Genomic DNA, 16267 nt, shown 5'->3' with positions numbered 1-16267 from the left:
TTATACTGACATGCTGTCTGTTTTTACCTCAATACATTTATATCTTGAGCGATCTACACTATTGGATCTTCCTTTTGCCTCCCATATATGTGTCCCAATGCTGTGTCCCTGGGCTGAAGAATTAAAGACTTGAGCTGCAGGAATAAAAGTAAACATAAAATGCTTGTATGACCTTCCCTGTGTGGCGAGGTCCATTCTAAAGCTGGATACACACTATACAACTTTTGTTGTTAGATTTCCTTTAGATTTACCTTCAACTATGTAGTGCAGGGGCCTGCTTGATTGCATACAAATTGAAAGTGTTTAGATTTGACCTCCTATTATATGGTTTTGATAAATCTAAAGGAAACAATCTAAAGACAATTGTATAGTGTGTATCCAGCTTTACAGTTGAGTGGCCACCCAAAAGGGGATTGTCGAGCATGAGGTGGCTTATTGAAGAGGCTGTGTGGTGTCTGGGATTATACACACAACTATCATTTCTGATGCGCTAACTGGGAATTTAAATGGATGCACCTTATATCATTTTTGCATGAACTGGACTGTATATGGATTCACTTAAAATTTTCTTTGCAGGAATTGGACTTCATTTTTAGCGCTCTATATATATATATTGATCTTGCACTGGACTTGGATTGATTATATATAATTTTTAAACTATTTATTTGCATATTAATTTTTAAACTATTTATTTGCATATTATTTGTATACATATTTGCACAAATCGATACACTGAGGTTATTTTTTCATAATAAGTGATGGCTGTGGGTTATGCACTAGGTAATATATTTGAAGATTTTTGATTTATGTACTTTATTAATAAGTAGCACTTTACAAGTTTTTGGTTTCTTGAGTTATATTTGCATTAGTGAATGTTTTTTGGTAGGAGCGGTTATCTGTAGAAATTGTTTGAGGATTTGGGGCACGCTAGTGAGAGGGATTAGCACAGGAAGTCACCTATTTGTTTTTTATATTCAATGATTTACCATGTAGAATCGTTCTTCAAGAGACAGGAATTCTTTAAGTTTGTGTTAGGGCATTAGAGACAGTTTTTACGCTTTTCAAAATATGGTTTAGTAATGAAAAGGTTAAAATGATGCAAATAAAATATTAACAAAAAAGACCAAAATGGTATTACAAATAAGCAAGATGGTACAAAGGCTCTCTCAGGTCCTGTTAGGTGTTCCTTGGTTTGATGTTAAACAAGAGCTGCCTACTTCAGGGGTTGTCTCCTTTTCTTAAAACCAACAAAAATTGCAGAGCATTAAAACAGATTACCCACACTGGTAAACCTCTATTCTGGTTATTCGTTTAAGTGTCACATTAGCTATCCCTGGATTCCTTTCCAACTGAGCACAGAAGTTTAAATGGGACTTTTTTTGTTCACTTCTTTTCACATTTACAGTGTATACACCAGTACATTTCATTGCGTATTTTTTTGATTATTTTATGGACACTATTTACAAGTGTATTATTCCACAACATTGTATACTTCTTTATTGATTTGATTTTGAATGTTAATTTTTATATACAGTATAATCTGTTTTATGCGCTGTACTTTTTATTGGTTTTATATGTGTCTGGTATTAGAGGTATAGTGTTCAGCAGCTTTCTTATATTGATCACAAGCGCAGATATAATTTTCTATTTTCTATTCCTTTTCTTGTCATTGAGGGAGGTGTTGTCAGAAATGATTTGATCAATCAAGAGGCTAAGGGGTGGCCATGGGACATCTCTGTGTTTAGGATCATGCCACAGATCCAGTTTTCTATAGGTATTATTATCTCTGAATACCTAAATGTCACAGTCTGCTAATGTGCATATTATTGTCCAGCGTGGAATTAGCTTTCAAATGGATATAAATATGACAGGTTTCAAATTTCTATTTTACTTACCAGAGTTGATGTGTCTCGTTGGCTCCCCATATTGTCCAATATAGGGCTGTTTGAACTTAAAATGTTATTAATTAACTGGTGGCGGTAACAGTGTCCTTATTCTGGCTGTTTTTTCATTATTTCAGAAGTTATAAAATATACTGAGTCTTTGCTAATAACCAGTTAATCAGGAATGTGTATTGACCATTCCCCTAGCTGAGCTATTTACGACTGGGTATCTGTTACAACCCTAGTTACTCAGGCTTGGGAATCTGACATTTTTATTTTGAATAACTGAAGTGTGGAGTGTGAAAAGTGAAGTGTGGCGTGAATAGGCGTTAGAGGGTCTGCATATGTCCCCTCAAGGATCTGATAAGGAGATTCTGGCGACTGCTATAAGTTTGTGTATTGTATGAACTAAAGGGGGAGAGAGGAGGAAGGTCATTGCAGCTATGTCTTCTTTTTTTTTTGCTCCAAACAATTTTATTGTCAAAAGAACAGGGGAACAGAAAACGGAAGTGTTACAACAATAAGAGTAATGCAGTACTGAAACATATTGAAAGTACACAAATAAGTAGGCAATAAACAGTGATATATATTTCTAAAATACAATTGAACATTTTGTGCAGTTAGGTACATGTATAACATTGATAAGCTATGTATTCTTATGACAAAATGGCATGGGAAACTTATGACCTGAACAAAATGGCTGCCACACACAGAGCTATTCATGTGCCCAGTACGCACGACCATTATAGCCACCACATTAAAGAATTGGTAAGCAGCAGTAAATTTATAACCAAAAATGAATAACCGTGCTAGTGAAAAAAATAAATAAAGTAAAAAAGCTACAGCTTCAAGTGTGACAACACCCAAACAAACTTATTACACAACAAGCTGCACTAAAAAAATGAATCAATCTTAAGTATATGTGACCATATAAACAATAAAAGTGTCAAATTTAAAGTGAATATCCAAATGACATGAATTGATGAATAAGTATTCAGTAAAAAATATGTCCATAAGATGAATAGTGCACACAATAAATATCTACAATGAAATCTACTGACCGCCAGTTGTGCCATATAGGCTTTATACTTACTACTATTTGGTAAGCAGCGTTATTGTCGGTGGTGGATCACAACACTTGTGATGGACTGCATTATCATTTGTTTACCACACCAGTTATCTTATTGATTTATGGACACTTTAGATCGTGACCATATTGTTTATATGGTCACATATTCTTAAGATTGATTCATTTTTTTAGCGCAGCTTGTTTAATAAGCAATAAATTTATGTTTTTGGGTTCAATACCGCTTTAAACTAAAATCTTACTTGGACCAAAACCTGTCAGGCTTGTGTGCCAGGAGTGTCCTAGCTTAGAGATGTCTTTATACATCCTGTCAGGAAGTACTTCAACAGGAAGTAAAAGACAATTCTCACGAAGTCAGGTAAATTTCAATTTAGGCAGTTGTTACCAGAACAAGTTCCCTACATTGGAATATTCCCTTCTGTTTCTGGGGAATGCACTTCCCTGCACAGCTAAAGCATACAGGTACAATGATTGTATTGGCAGTAGCATCGGCCTGCCATTATGATATTACTGATATCATTAATGTTATATTCCACTTTGTTTGATTTGATAAATTGCATAAACTATACATTTATTTGTGCAATTTAGCCGACTTGTGGGTGAGAGCCTTCCCAGATTGGACCTCTCTCCTTTCCCCATATGTCACAACCGTGATCCCCAAGCCTCTTCTCTGCGGACGCTGTGTGAGTCAGGAGGACTCCATAGGGAATTGTCTGATCAATATTTTTGATTGAAATTTGTTGTTTTCATCTCTCAGTGGTAATTACATACATTTACACTCATTCTATTTTTATATGGATAAACTATAATGGAGTGGATTATATTACTATTTACATGTATACATTTTGTAGAAAAAACACCCTGAAGAAGACCATGACTATAATAGGTTGAAATGCATCAGGTATTTCATTGTTTGGTAGCTCCTTTGCAACTATCATGTATTTGTCCCTAACTGTTGGATGATTCTTTATTTCTGTAACCAGAACTCAATTCTATGTGGCATCAAGCCTTTTATGAATTATGAATTGTTAATAAAATATTTTTAAAAAAATTATCAATACTAGTCTGATTTAATACATTGCTGCAAAAAAAAAAAAAAAAACCCTGGGGGAATCCCTCTTGTCTTGGCATTCCATTACACTAGCAACATCCTTGCTTCTTAGTGTATTTATCAGCACACTTCATCACGGAGTCTTACAGTTTGAGAATGCATGCATACCTACTGTCAGAACTCAGCACCTGGGAGACCAGATATACTGTATGTTGCTACACCAAGAAGACTGTGACCAGACCATATATATATATTTTTAAAGGGAGATTTATTTACAGTGAACAATAACCACACTCCAATTGCTATAAAGATGAGACTGCATGAAAATTAAAGCTGAACAACCAAAATGCAGAAACTTGACAACTAACTGAATATACAAATATATACACAGGAAATATACAGGGCAGGGAAAAAGCTGGGGGAGCAGATGCGAAGAAAGGAAGCAAGACATAGAAAGGAACAAAGCAACAGGATACTGCATACGGGGCAAGATCAAGGGTAAATGGCAACAGAGTCTGGCAGCAACCAGGGAGCAAGGCAGGAGTAGCTAAAACACTTCAGCAAGGAGCCAAAGCAGAAGTGGAATTTAAGTACCCTCCCAGCACGTGTGACCAAGGTGAGCTGATTGCTGGAACATGCTGTCTGCTGGGAGACACCTGCTGGTGGACACTAGAACTGCAGCAATCGGTCCAGAGCACCACATTGCCACCAGCAGGTGAACTCGATCCTAACACCTACCAATCATCACTCATAGAGGGACATAATTAATGATTCCTCAGCATATTTAGATATGTTAACACATGAATCATTAGGAGTATCATAATTCTGAGGTTGCTAGGTTTTAAGATACTCAGTCATTTAATGACAAACCTTTTAATACCAAGAGCAGGACAGAGGGAAAGAAAAAACATATCTTGTTAAGAATTGACCCATTTGCAATATAGTGATTTGTGAAGCAGTTAGAGGCCACTCTCAACATAGGGTTACATTTCCCACCCACAAGCTTTTTAATTCACACATTTACTCGGGCTTGATAAGTTGAAATTTGTGATCTCAGGGAGAATGTTTTTAAGACAGAAGTGGGAAAGTGGAATAATAAAACTTATGTACAGACACCTCCTGTTCTGTACTTTTATATTTGTTTTCCTGCATTGTAAGGTAAGACAAGTAAAACCAACATTTCACTCGAAAAAATAAGGAAATGCAATAATGGAACTATAGAATATAATGTTCATGTCAAATTACACATGTCTATCTATCTATCTATCTATCTATCTATCTATCTATCTATCTATCTATCTATCTATCTATCTATCTATCTATCTATCTATCTATCTATCTATCTATCTATCTATCTATCTATCTATCTATCTATCTATCATAAAAAATAACTACAATATCTATTATACTGACATACAGTAGATAATGCAGTGAGTATATTAATTATACATTTCAGAATGTCCCTGCAAGTAAGGGTGATGTTTGTTGCATATCAATAAGCTTTACCTGTGCAGTGTCCCAAAATATTTTAGATATTCTCCTGAGACAAAGATACATTTTTTGATGGGAATAGGATTTTTTGAGCTGCAGTATCAGAAATTAAGCTTTAAAGTATGTGGACAAGCAAAAGCTTATTACTTTCCAAAGCAGCAGCCAGCAAAAATCTACATGGGAAACTTCAAGGCTCCCTGCTCCAGGGGTACCCTTGATGTCTCACAAATGAATATTTTATTTCTCCAAAGAAAGCAGTAAAAGAAAACCGCAAGCCCGCTGTGATCGGAGTGCTGCCTTCGTGCCTTCTGCCAGAACTAGACAACAAATGTAGAAACTCTGTAATTGTTCTGTGCTTTGTTTGACATATTAGAAAGAGACCGTGAATTGCTGTTAAACTCTTTGACAGGCATTACAGACAGTATCAAGAATCCAACCAGACAACTAAGGAGGGAAAGAAGGCTGGAAAATCAATCAGTTTTAACCCTGTTGATGCTCCTATCCCAAGCTCCTGATTCCAATGATGTTGTAATTTGGTGCCTTGCAGAGACTAAACACATTGAAATTTACAGAATAACATGCACAGGAGACAAAAAGTATGTCAAGGCCAACCTTTTGCTCTCTAAATGTATTTTTTTCTTTGTGTTATCAGAAAACTGGCAAATCATTTTTTAAATCACTGCCAACTTTGAGGTGGAAAAACACTTTGGGGTTGTTTTGAGACATTTAACCCTCAGTTGTACCATCTGTGTAAAAGAAACAGCTGCAAACGGCTACCTGACTTTGGTTAAAATGGGGATTAAAAATGTTCTATGTTTTAAAGCCCTAATCCTAAGTCCTGCAAAGAAGTAAATACTTCTTCTCGCTGCCCATGCTGCTGAACACACTTATGATGCAGAGAAACTATGGACTGAGATCACAGTGGTTGTCTCCTGGTTCCCTGCTGAATTCAGTGGTGAATGTAGGGGGCACTGGAGGGAACCAGTAAATGCAGCAGGGACCAGGAGTTTAATACTACCGGAAGTGTGAGTTTCCCCAAGAGATTTCAGTTCATGATTTCCCTGCACAAATATTTAGCAACATAGACAGTGGGAGAAATAAGTATTTACTTTACTTTGCAGAGGGACCTTTTATAGACACTTTAATTTTAGTATCAAGGTTGCTTTAACCTGTTCCCGACCGCCAGCCGCAGTTATACGGCGGCAGGCTGCCGTTCCCAGGCAAATCGCTGTACATGTACGACTCTAGCGAGCACGGGGCTAAGGGGGCCAGTGGCGCGAGCCCGCCCCCACTCGTCAGCGGGGAAGCCAATACAGTGGGCAGGTGGCTCCGATTGCCGCCTGACACCCACGATCGTTCCCCGCTGAGAGAGAAGAAAGGTCAGCTGTTGTAAACACAGCTGACTGTTCTTCTCCCTGGAATGATCATAGAGCCCATGTGATTCTCTTTATATAGGATCACATGTCTCTATGGTCATTTCAGAAGCCACACCCCCCCCCCCACAGTTAAAATCACTCCCCTAGGCTCACATTTAACCCCTTGATCACCCACAATGTTAACCCCTTCCCTGCCAGTGTCATTATTACAGTAACAGTGCATATTTTTAGCACTGATTACTGTAGTAATGTCACTGGTCCCCCCAAATGTGTAAAAAATGTAAATCAGGGGTCTGATCTGTACGCTGCAATGTCACAGTCCCGCAAAAAATCGCAGATTGCCGCCATTACTAGTAAAAAAAAAAAAAAACAATAAAAATGACATAAATCTTTCCCGTAGTTAGTAGACGCAATAACCTTTGCGCAAACCAATCAAAATACGCTTATTGCAATTTTTTTTTACCAAAAATATGTAGCAGAAAACAAACTGGCCTAAAATGTTACAAAATTTTGATTTTTAAATTTTAAATTTTTTTTTTGAGAATGTCATATAGCAGAATGTAAAAAATTGTTTTTTTTTTCCTTAATTGTCGCTTTTTTTGTTTATAGCGCAAAAAATAAAAATTGCACAGGTGATCAAATACCACCAAAAGCCCTATTTGTGGGAAAAAAAGGACATTAATTTTATTTGGATACAGTGTCGCACGACCGCGCAATTGTCTGTTAAATTAGCCCAGTGCCGAATAGCAAAATAGGGCCTGGTCAGGAAGGGGACAAATCCTTCCGGTCTTAAAGTGGTTAATATAATATTGGCAAGTAATTCAGGAATTGTTGGAACTGAGGATCTTTAAAATAATATTAGCAAATATGGATGCAATAGGATTGATTTACTAAAGGCAAATAGGCTGTTCACTTTGCAAGGGAGGTTGAACTTTGCAAGAGGAATTGTGATGAAATGTAATTTTGCAAAGAATACCTAATCTCGTTCAAGGAAAATGTAAAAAAAAAATGGATTTTTGGTTTACCTGTAAAATCCTTTTCTTTCAGAGGACACAGGGCAACGTCACAATATTTTGTTGGCACAAGATTAGATGATGGAAATCAGCAGAGCTCCACCTCACTCATGAATCTCTAGAGAAAATTCCCCTGCTAGGTGCATTTTTTTGCATTCTTCCTTGAAAACTGAACAGTCTATTTGTCTTTAGTATATTGACCTCAATATGTCTTAAGTAATAAGTCCAATTTTTGCAGAAAAATAATAAATGCAAATATATTTGCATGGAAAAATAAGTGTATTTATAATTTTTTGGGATCAGAGCCTATAAAGCGTTACCCCCACAATCATTGGATCACGGGTGCAATGCCAGGCTCCTGCAGACTCTTTTCCCATCTCCTTTTCTATACAAAGCTAAGGACTTTCAGGCATAGAGCAGGAGGCAGTGTCAATGGATTATGACTGTTTTGATTATCATTCCACTGCAGTGGAGGTGGCATTTGTAGTTCACTCATTCACAGATCTCTGTGATTGGCCATGTCAATTTTTAAGACCAATAGATACTACATTTTATAGGAGCTTCAGGGGTCTCTCCAAAAACAGGAAAAAATACAACTATAAATTCTACAAAAAAGTTCTCAGAAACCCCCTAGATATTAAAACGAATTAAAAAGTAGAAAGACCTCATAGACCTAGACCATATGATCCTGGATTTACAAAATAAGCACCAAATAGAGTGGTACAGAGTCAGACAACATAAAATAATAGTGAATAAATAGCAGAGGCAGTTGCATTCATATTGAAAATACCAAGAGACATCAGGAACAACACATCAATTCCTAAATAGAATGCCTAATATATATTGAAACATATATATAGAACAAATGACCAACCTATGTATTTACAATAGATGGTTTGCTATCTTGTGGTTATTTAATGTTTGTATGTTAAGCAGAGACAATCTCCTTCACCAATATAAGCAATTAATTTACTCTTATTCATTTCAGGTACTTTATATTTTCTAATTGATATATTTGATTCATATACAGTATGTTGGACATACACTGTTCAAAAAAAAGAAAGGAACACTTTGAAAACACATCAGATCTCAATGGGGAAAAATATCATGCTGGATATTTATACTGATATGGACTGGGTAATTTGTTAGGTTCGAAAGGATGCCACATTGTTTAATGGAAAATTATCAACCTATAGAGGGCTAAATTCAAAGACACTCCGAAAATCAAAGTAAAAAAATGATGCAGCAGGCTAGTCCATTTTGCTGAAATTTTATTGCAGCAACTCAAAATGGTCCTCAGTAGTTTTTATGGCTTCCACGTGCTTGTATTAATGCCTGACAACGTTGGGGTATGCTCCTAATGAGGCGATGGATAGTGTCCTGGGGTATTTCCACCCAGAGGTGTTCTATTAGATTTAGGTCAGGCAGCCATGGGGGCCATTTAATGGTTTTAAATTCTTTCATCCTTCAGAAACTGGCTGCATACTCTCGTCACATTAGGCCGGGCATTGTCGTGCACCAGGAGGAACCCAGGTCCCACTGCACCAGCGTATAGTTTGACAATGGGTGCAAGGATTTAATCCCGATACCTAATGGCAGTCAGAGTGCCATTGGCTAACCTGTAGAGGTCTGTGCATCCCTCCATAGATATGTCTCTCCAGATCATCACTGACCCACCACCAAACCAGTCATGCTGAATAATGTTACAGGCAGCATAATGTTCTCCACGGCTTCTCCAGACCCTTTCATGTCTGTCACATGTTCTCAGGGTGAACCTGCTCTCATCTGTGAAAGAGTACAGGGAACCAGTGGCGGACCTTCCAATTCTGGTGTTCAATGGCAAATGCCAATCGAGCTCCACGGTGGCGGGCAGTGAGCACAGGTCCCACTAGAGGACGTTGGGCCCTCAGGCCACCCTCATGAAGTCTGTTTCTGACTGGAAGTAATTTTTTAGGGCTCTTCCTGTTCTCATCCTGGTACTCTTTGCAGAAAGGAGCAGATACTGGTTAAGGATCTTCTATGGCCCTGTCCAGCTCCCTTAGAGTAACTGCCTGTGCAGCCTCTATAGGGTCCAGGTATCGCCTCATGCTACCAGTAGTGACACTAATCCTAACCAAATGCAAAACTAGTGAAAAACAGTCAGAAAAGAGTAGGGGAAAATGTGAGTGGCCTCCATCTGTAAAACTGTTCCTTTTTTGGGGGGGTTGTCTCCTTGTTGCCCATATAGTGCACCTGTTGGTAATTTCATTAACACCAAAGCATCTGAAACTAATTAACATCTGTTACTTAACTGACCAGATCAATATCCCAGGAGTTTAATTGTCTTGATGCTAAAAAGTGTTCCTTTCATTTTTTTGAGCAGTGTATATGAACATGCATAGGCATTTATGGACATATATTGATATAAATAGGACTTTTTTTTAGTTTTGCTGCTTTTGTTTACATTGAACAGGAAATATCAGCAGCTTAACAAAATGACAGTTATATAGTTAGTCTGGTTGATAAAAGAAACAAGTCCTTCCAGTGCAACCCACAGGAAAAAAAAAACACACACACACACACAATTAGAAAACCTTCACATACAAACATCAATACCCACAATTGACCAATCCATACACACAATCCTAAACCCATAGCTGACCAAAAGAAAGGCAAAAAAAAAATCCCCAATAAAGCATGATCCTATTTGCTCCAATGAGGGAAATAAATCCTTCCTGATCCCCCAAGAGGCAATAGGATATTCCCTGGATCAACTTTACTTATAAATATTAGCATCCGGTTATATTTTGTGCATTTAGAACAGAATCCAGAATTTTTTTTTTTTTTTAAACAATCAGTTTTATCATACTTTCAAAAAAGGTGGTATACTTTGTATTCTTTAAGACCCAATTCATAAGTAAGATTTATTATTGTACATACATTCTTATGTATCTGACATAATATCATCATGTTGAGTTTGAGTTGGTAAGCTGTCACTTACCTTAATAACTTTCAGCAGGATATTGGTGTCTGATCTAACCCCCTTCTGGTCAATGTGTTCATATGCAAAAAAGGCCACTTTTGCCTCTCGAATATCATGAAAGCTATAGGTAAAGACTGGTAATTTAGTTTTGATTGAAGTTTGTTTTTTTTATTTTAAATATTAAATTGTTGAATGTACCAATTGTAACAAAAATTAAAGTATTTTTCTCTAAAGCTTAGCCCTGCTAACCTGTTATTTCCCTTATATCTAGCACAATGAACTTTCTAAAACCTCTGTTCAAGAGGGAGTGATGAAAAAGTCAAAGTGCTGCCAGATCTTTAAGCAATTGTGCTTCTGCTTTGCTATATTGGCCCAATCAACTTGGAAAAAGAAACTACATTTGATGACATTTAAGAAAGGCAAGAAGAAAGACCTTCAAAGAGCATGACCTAGCTTGTTGAACATTGGAACATATTGTCTCTAGGTGTCCTACAAAACATGTGTTCACTTTATAAAATGTTCGTACAAATTGTGAAAATAGGCAGTAACAATTTATTGGGTTTTCTTTTTGTTTCAGCTCCTGTGCGAACTTTATTAGAACTTCAATTCATATTTTAAGGTGGTCAGAAAATAGACCTTGCTATCATCTTTTTCAAAGTATTCCAAACTGTGCAATCAAGTCAAGGGTGCTGGAATTCTAAATGGAGTACTACTAGGGATTTGTATTGTTGTGTAGTCAAATAAACAAATGGGTTTAATTTAGCTCATGGACATGGTGATTGTTTCTAAAAGACCTAAATAATAACATGTTATACAATAAAATCTTTTATTGCAAGATATTTGTCAAAGATCAATGGTGTCCAGTATTGAATAGCTAATGGACACAGCAGTATGCTTTTTATGCAGCTTAGTGTATATTGAGCAAAAAATGTATATCTAATTGTTTTTGGATAGCTTTTTGCTGCTTGCACTGCTTTAAAGCTGAAATACAGGCGAACAGCATAATACATTGCTAAAAGGGCTTTGAAAGGGCAATCTATGTGAAAAATATTCATCAGTGTCAATAGTAACTTACCTGAGGGCACTTCTATCAAGTAGATCAAGGCACTTAAAAATCAGCTTAACATTGTATAAACCACTCTTCATGTTGTAAGTAAAATGAAAAGCAGATGTGAAATAGCCCAGATCCAACAACCTTCGTAGCTCCTAATGGAAATTATAGTGCAAATTAGGAAATTACACTAATATCTTTTACTTTGTATAGCATCTACATAGACTTTTTCAATTTATCTCTGATGCTTCAGTCTTTCATTTCCTCTGTTATGTTTCATAACCTCACGTCAATTTTATTTAGGGATAATTTCTTCTTGTTTAAACCCAAGAAGAAGAACATATTCCTGTCTTTATATCTTTTAACTAGAGATCAAGAGTTATATATTTCAAGATAAAGTCATAAGTGTACACCTATATAATTATTTAAAGCATGGGTGCTCAACCTGTGGCCCTCCAGCTTTTGCAGAACTACAAGTCCCATCATGCCACTGCCTTTGGCAGTCCTGCTTCCACTTGTCATCCTTGCAATGCCTCATAGGACTTGTAGTTCCGCAGCAGCTGTAGGGCCATAGGTTGAGCATCCATGATTTAAAGGGTATTTCCATTTTTTCAACCAAATTGGAATACCACGTACTTTATATATTTCATACACGTCCCCATCAACATAGCATAACTTAAAAAAAAATATTTAAAAATTGCTGGATACCTAGTGCTTTTTACTTGCCTAAAAATTCTTACATGCTCTTCCTGCTTTGTGATGTTTAGAAGGGAGCCGTTGATTAGTTTTTAGTTCATTTATTACAATATGCAAAGAAAATGATGTATTATTTATAAAATGGATTATTAAAGCACATGCTAGCTACTTCTAAAGGACTATATCTCTATGTACTGATGTCACCCTTGCCTCCACTGAATCATGACAAGAAGGAAAACATCATCAGCCCTCTGTATGCTCAGCCCAGAACTTAGATAGGGGTTTGGGTCCTGGGGGAAAGGAGTAATGGGGGAGTGTGGTGTGAATAAATATATTGAACAATGAGCTAGTTATTTTGTCACTTTGTCCACAATGAGCATAATTAGAGTCTGTTTAAGGCTAAATAGGACATTTAATGAGAATGGCTTTTTACAACAAATTCCTTACTTTACCAGTGTGTGGGTGGGATGCTTAAGAATTCCAGCTAGCAGACTCTGGTGCTGGCATCTAAAAAATACAGTAAGTGAGCAACCATTGTGTGCTAAAAGGTTCTGGTTTTGACTATTTGACTAATCACTAAAATTCAATTGTTGGGTAGACTTTAGGATTATTAATGGACGGAATGAACAATTTAAATTAAGCCTTTTATGGGGAAAAAAGGTACTCATGCCAAAATTAACAGTGCCCTTTAAAAGATAGCAGTTTACATGCTGTTATGCTGGTCGTTCACCACTAACCCAAACAGTACAGGTAGGTGAAAGCAATCATTGAAAATGACACAAAGCAAAGTGGAGCTGTTGTCGATATTTCCAATAACATTCAAACTATCATGTTAATGTGTTGCATAGAAAGATAAATATTCACATTGTAGTGTCACTCTATCAAAGTGAAATTTCACTTCTAGGAGGAGAATGGTAGGTAGAGTCACACACGGGCATCTGGATCTCTGGCAAAACTAAGATTTTCCTGCCAATTTGATTTACACCCACTTTGAAGCCTCATTCCTCCACCTTCAAAATGGGTGTTTCCATTCCTCCTGCTTTTTATTCTCCATAATATAAAATATATAAATTAAACATCAGAGTTATAGCTCCTCATTATTACTGTAGAAGGTGTGGTCAAGTGCAAAGATCTCAAAGTATGTGTTATCTCTACATTGACTCTGTTAAGATCTTGTATTGATTAAGTTACCTTGGAGCAGACTCCTCCGTTGTTGAAAGATCCAGATGGAACACAAGCCTCTAATGAGTCACTGGGAAACTAGAATTGTAACAAAATTTATAATGCATAATCTTCTTTTCCTTAAGTTTTGTAATCTTGAAGAATACTGACATATACAACAGGTTATCAGTGACAAAAAAGTTAAAACCAATACATTAAAAAAAGATAATTATAATGCATATGTTCATGGCAACGAATAGAATACTGTATTCCAAAAGGTAGAACTCTCCCCCACTCAGAATTAGGGGTGTTGAAAATAATCGCCAAATCGATGCATCGCGATGCAGTCTTGATTAATTCTGCATTGATGCAGAGATTGGCTGCATCGCAATTGCAAAAATTATGTCATCCCGGCGCACCCTGTTTCTCCTGGGCGAGCCATGTTAGTGTACTCTTAAGTTACAAAAAAAATCACTGCCAGCCCCTCTGCTTCATAAATCCATCCTTCACTGTGTAAGTGTTAGTTTAAACCGATGCCTCTAAATACAAAATAAATAAATGATCCCCGCTCTTTTATGGCCGGTCACGTGACCTCCAGCCGCTTTCCTGGGGGTCACATGACTGGCCATAATAGATTGGAGATAAAATATAGAGGCATTGGTTTACACCAACACTTACACAGTGTAGGATAGATTTATGAAACAGAGGGGCTGGCAGTGATTTTCTTTTTTACTTCAGCCTACACTGGCAGGCCTACGCCGGCAGTCTCATGGGATTGCAGGGGGCTGTGTAATGTGCAGGGGGTCTCTTGGGAGAGCAGGGGGCTGTGTAATGTGCAGGGGGGCTGTGTAATGTAAAGGGACTGTGTAATGTGCTGGGGGGCTGTGTAATGTAAAGGGGGGCTGTGTAATGTAAAGGGGGTCTGTGGAATGTAAAGGGGGCTGTGCCATTTAGTATATACTGTTCTAAATAAATACTGTTGTCTGCTGTGTTCAGACTTTGCTACAAGCAAGGTGTATCATTTTTTTAAAGAGCAGATAAAATGAAAAAAATAAATGTTCTTCTGACTGCTTGAATTTTTGCACGAAAACAATGGGCAGTAATCACGATGCATCATGGAATCAAATCAAATCTAATTGAATCGTTGACAGGATAAACACAATCGCATCGAGTTGTAAGATCAGTGAAGATGTGCACCTCTACTCAGAATCAAGATCTGAGGACGTCACACGTTGATGACGAAACACATCATTTTGGAACACACGTAGGGGAACGTGACCGGTAGTTCAGCAGGATGGTGTGGAACGCACGTGGTAACCGGCGTTCCCCATCCCCCTATACCTTCGGTGTACACCATTAGGGTACACTAATCCATGCCCCGACTGTTTCTCAACTTTTATTGTTTGCTTTTACCTAGTTTATTTAATGTTTTTTGTCTGTCTCCTATGCATGCAAGCTTTTATATGACAGACTATTTATTTAAATAAAAATATTATTACGGACTTCACTATGAGGCTTCCTATATTTTTTTTAACACCCGTTGCCCATGGAGTCCACGCATAGGGGAATCTACATCCAGGAATAGCGGGAGGACCAGCAGCACAGTTTTTTACCTTGGGAGGAGAAATCTACTCTCCATAAGCCCGAATGATCCCCCTGCCGTAAGGTAAGAGGGGATCCAACTTTTCTGGTGAGTCTCCTGACACACACCCCCTGAGCACTGTGGTGGTCCTTAACCCCTTCTACCAATACACCATCCCAATTGGATTGTCTCTATTGGGTACCTTGGGTCTACACCCCTATATGGTGTAATACTACACCCAACATAGACTTGCATATTGTGGACTTTTATCATCTTTTAAAGGATTCTGTATATTATATTCCTTTCCAATTACAGCTGTATTGAGTGATATATTGTAGTATTGCTTATTGTGCATATGAGTTTTTGCACAATTTTATGTTTGTAATACACAATATTTCTATATTTTGTTGGAAGCGCAGTAAGCGTGGGGTATTTTTAATATCCCTCTTTATTTTAATTCTGTCTGTCTCTGTGGCAGGAGGAGTTTATTGCAGCTGCATACTATTTATATATTTATTTATTCACCTATTTTAGTAATCATTTATGGTAATTTATGGTGCACACATTTAATATTTAATATTTAATTTTTGGAGGTGACCCATAGGCACAGGTGCACACCCCTTTTTCTTTTCAGAATAAAGCTGTTACGCAGGCAGGCAGCTTCATCCAGAAACAGGGAGGCAGAATTACAAAATACCCACTGGGGACTTTAACGGGCTAAAAACATCATGCTGGTTCATCGTTAAAAGGGCATCTGCCTTTACTGCTGATGAATCTTTCACTCCATGGAGTTCAGATGGCAATTCCAATTCCCAAGTTACATACTAGTTCCAGGGCTGTAAAGTCTAATCTGATAATTTTACTGTCTGTGATTTGACTGCCCCAGAACTAGCACACAACAAAGCAGTCAAAGA

The 16267-nt window shown here is 37.4% G+C and overlaps 1 protein-coding gene across 1 annotated transcript in view; it reads right to left on the bottom strand.

Moving 5' to 3' along the window:
* Window positions 1-16267, bottom strand: part of LOC309558826 (uncharacterized protein) — a 326395-nt gene that overhangs the window by 283487 nt on the left and 26641 nt on the right. Inside the window, exons 3-5 of the mRNA XM_082261904.1 lie at window positions 13802-13870; window positions 11939-12069; window positions 10882-10984 (exon numbers count right to left, since the gene is read on the bottom strand). Of these exons, the coding sequence (XP_082118030.1) occupies window positions 10882-10984; window positions 11939-12069; window positions 13802-13870 (303 nt within the window). The remainder of the gene's footprint in view (window positions 1-10881; window positions 10985-11938; window positions 12070-13801; window positions 13871-16267) is intronic.

Source organism: Pelophylax lessonae (assembly GCF_965119305.1).
Source record: "Pelophylax lessonae genome assembly, chromosome: 6".
Classification (NCBI taxonomy): domain Eukaryota; kingdom Metazoa; phylum Chordata; class Amphibia; order Anura; family Ranidae; genus Pelophylax; species Pelophylax lessonae.
Note: the sequence above shows the minus strand (reverse complement) of the source record. Positions and strands in the feature narration are given on the sequence as shown.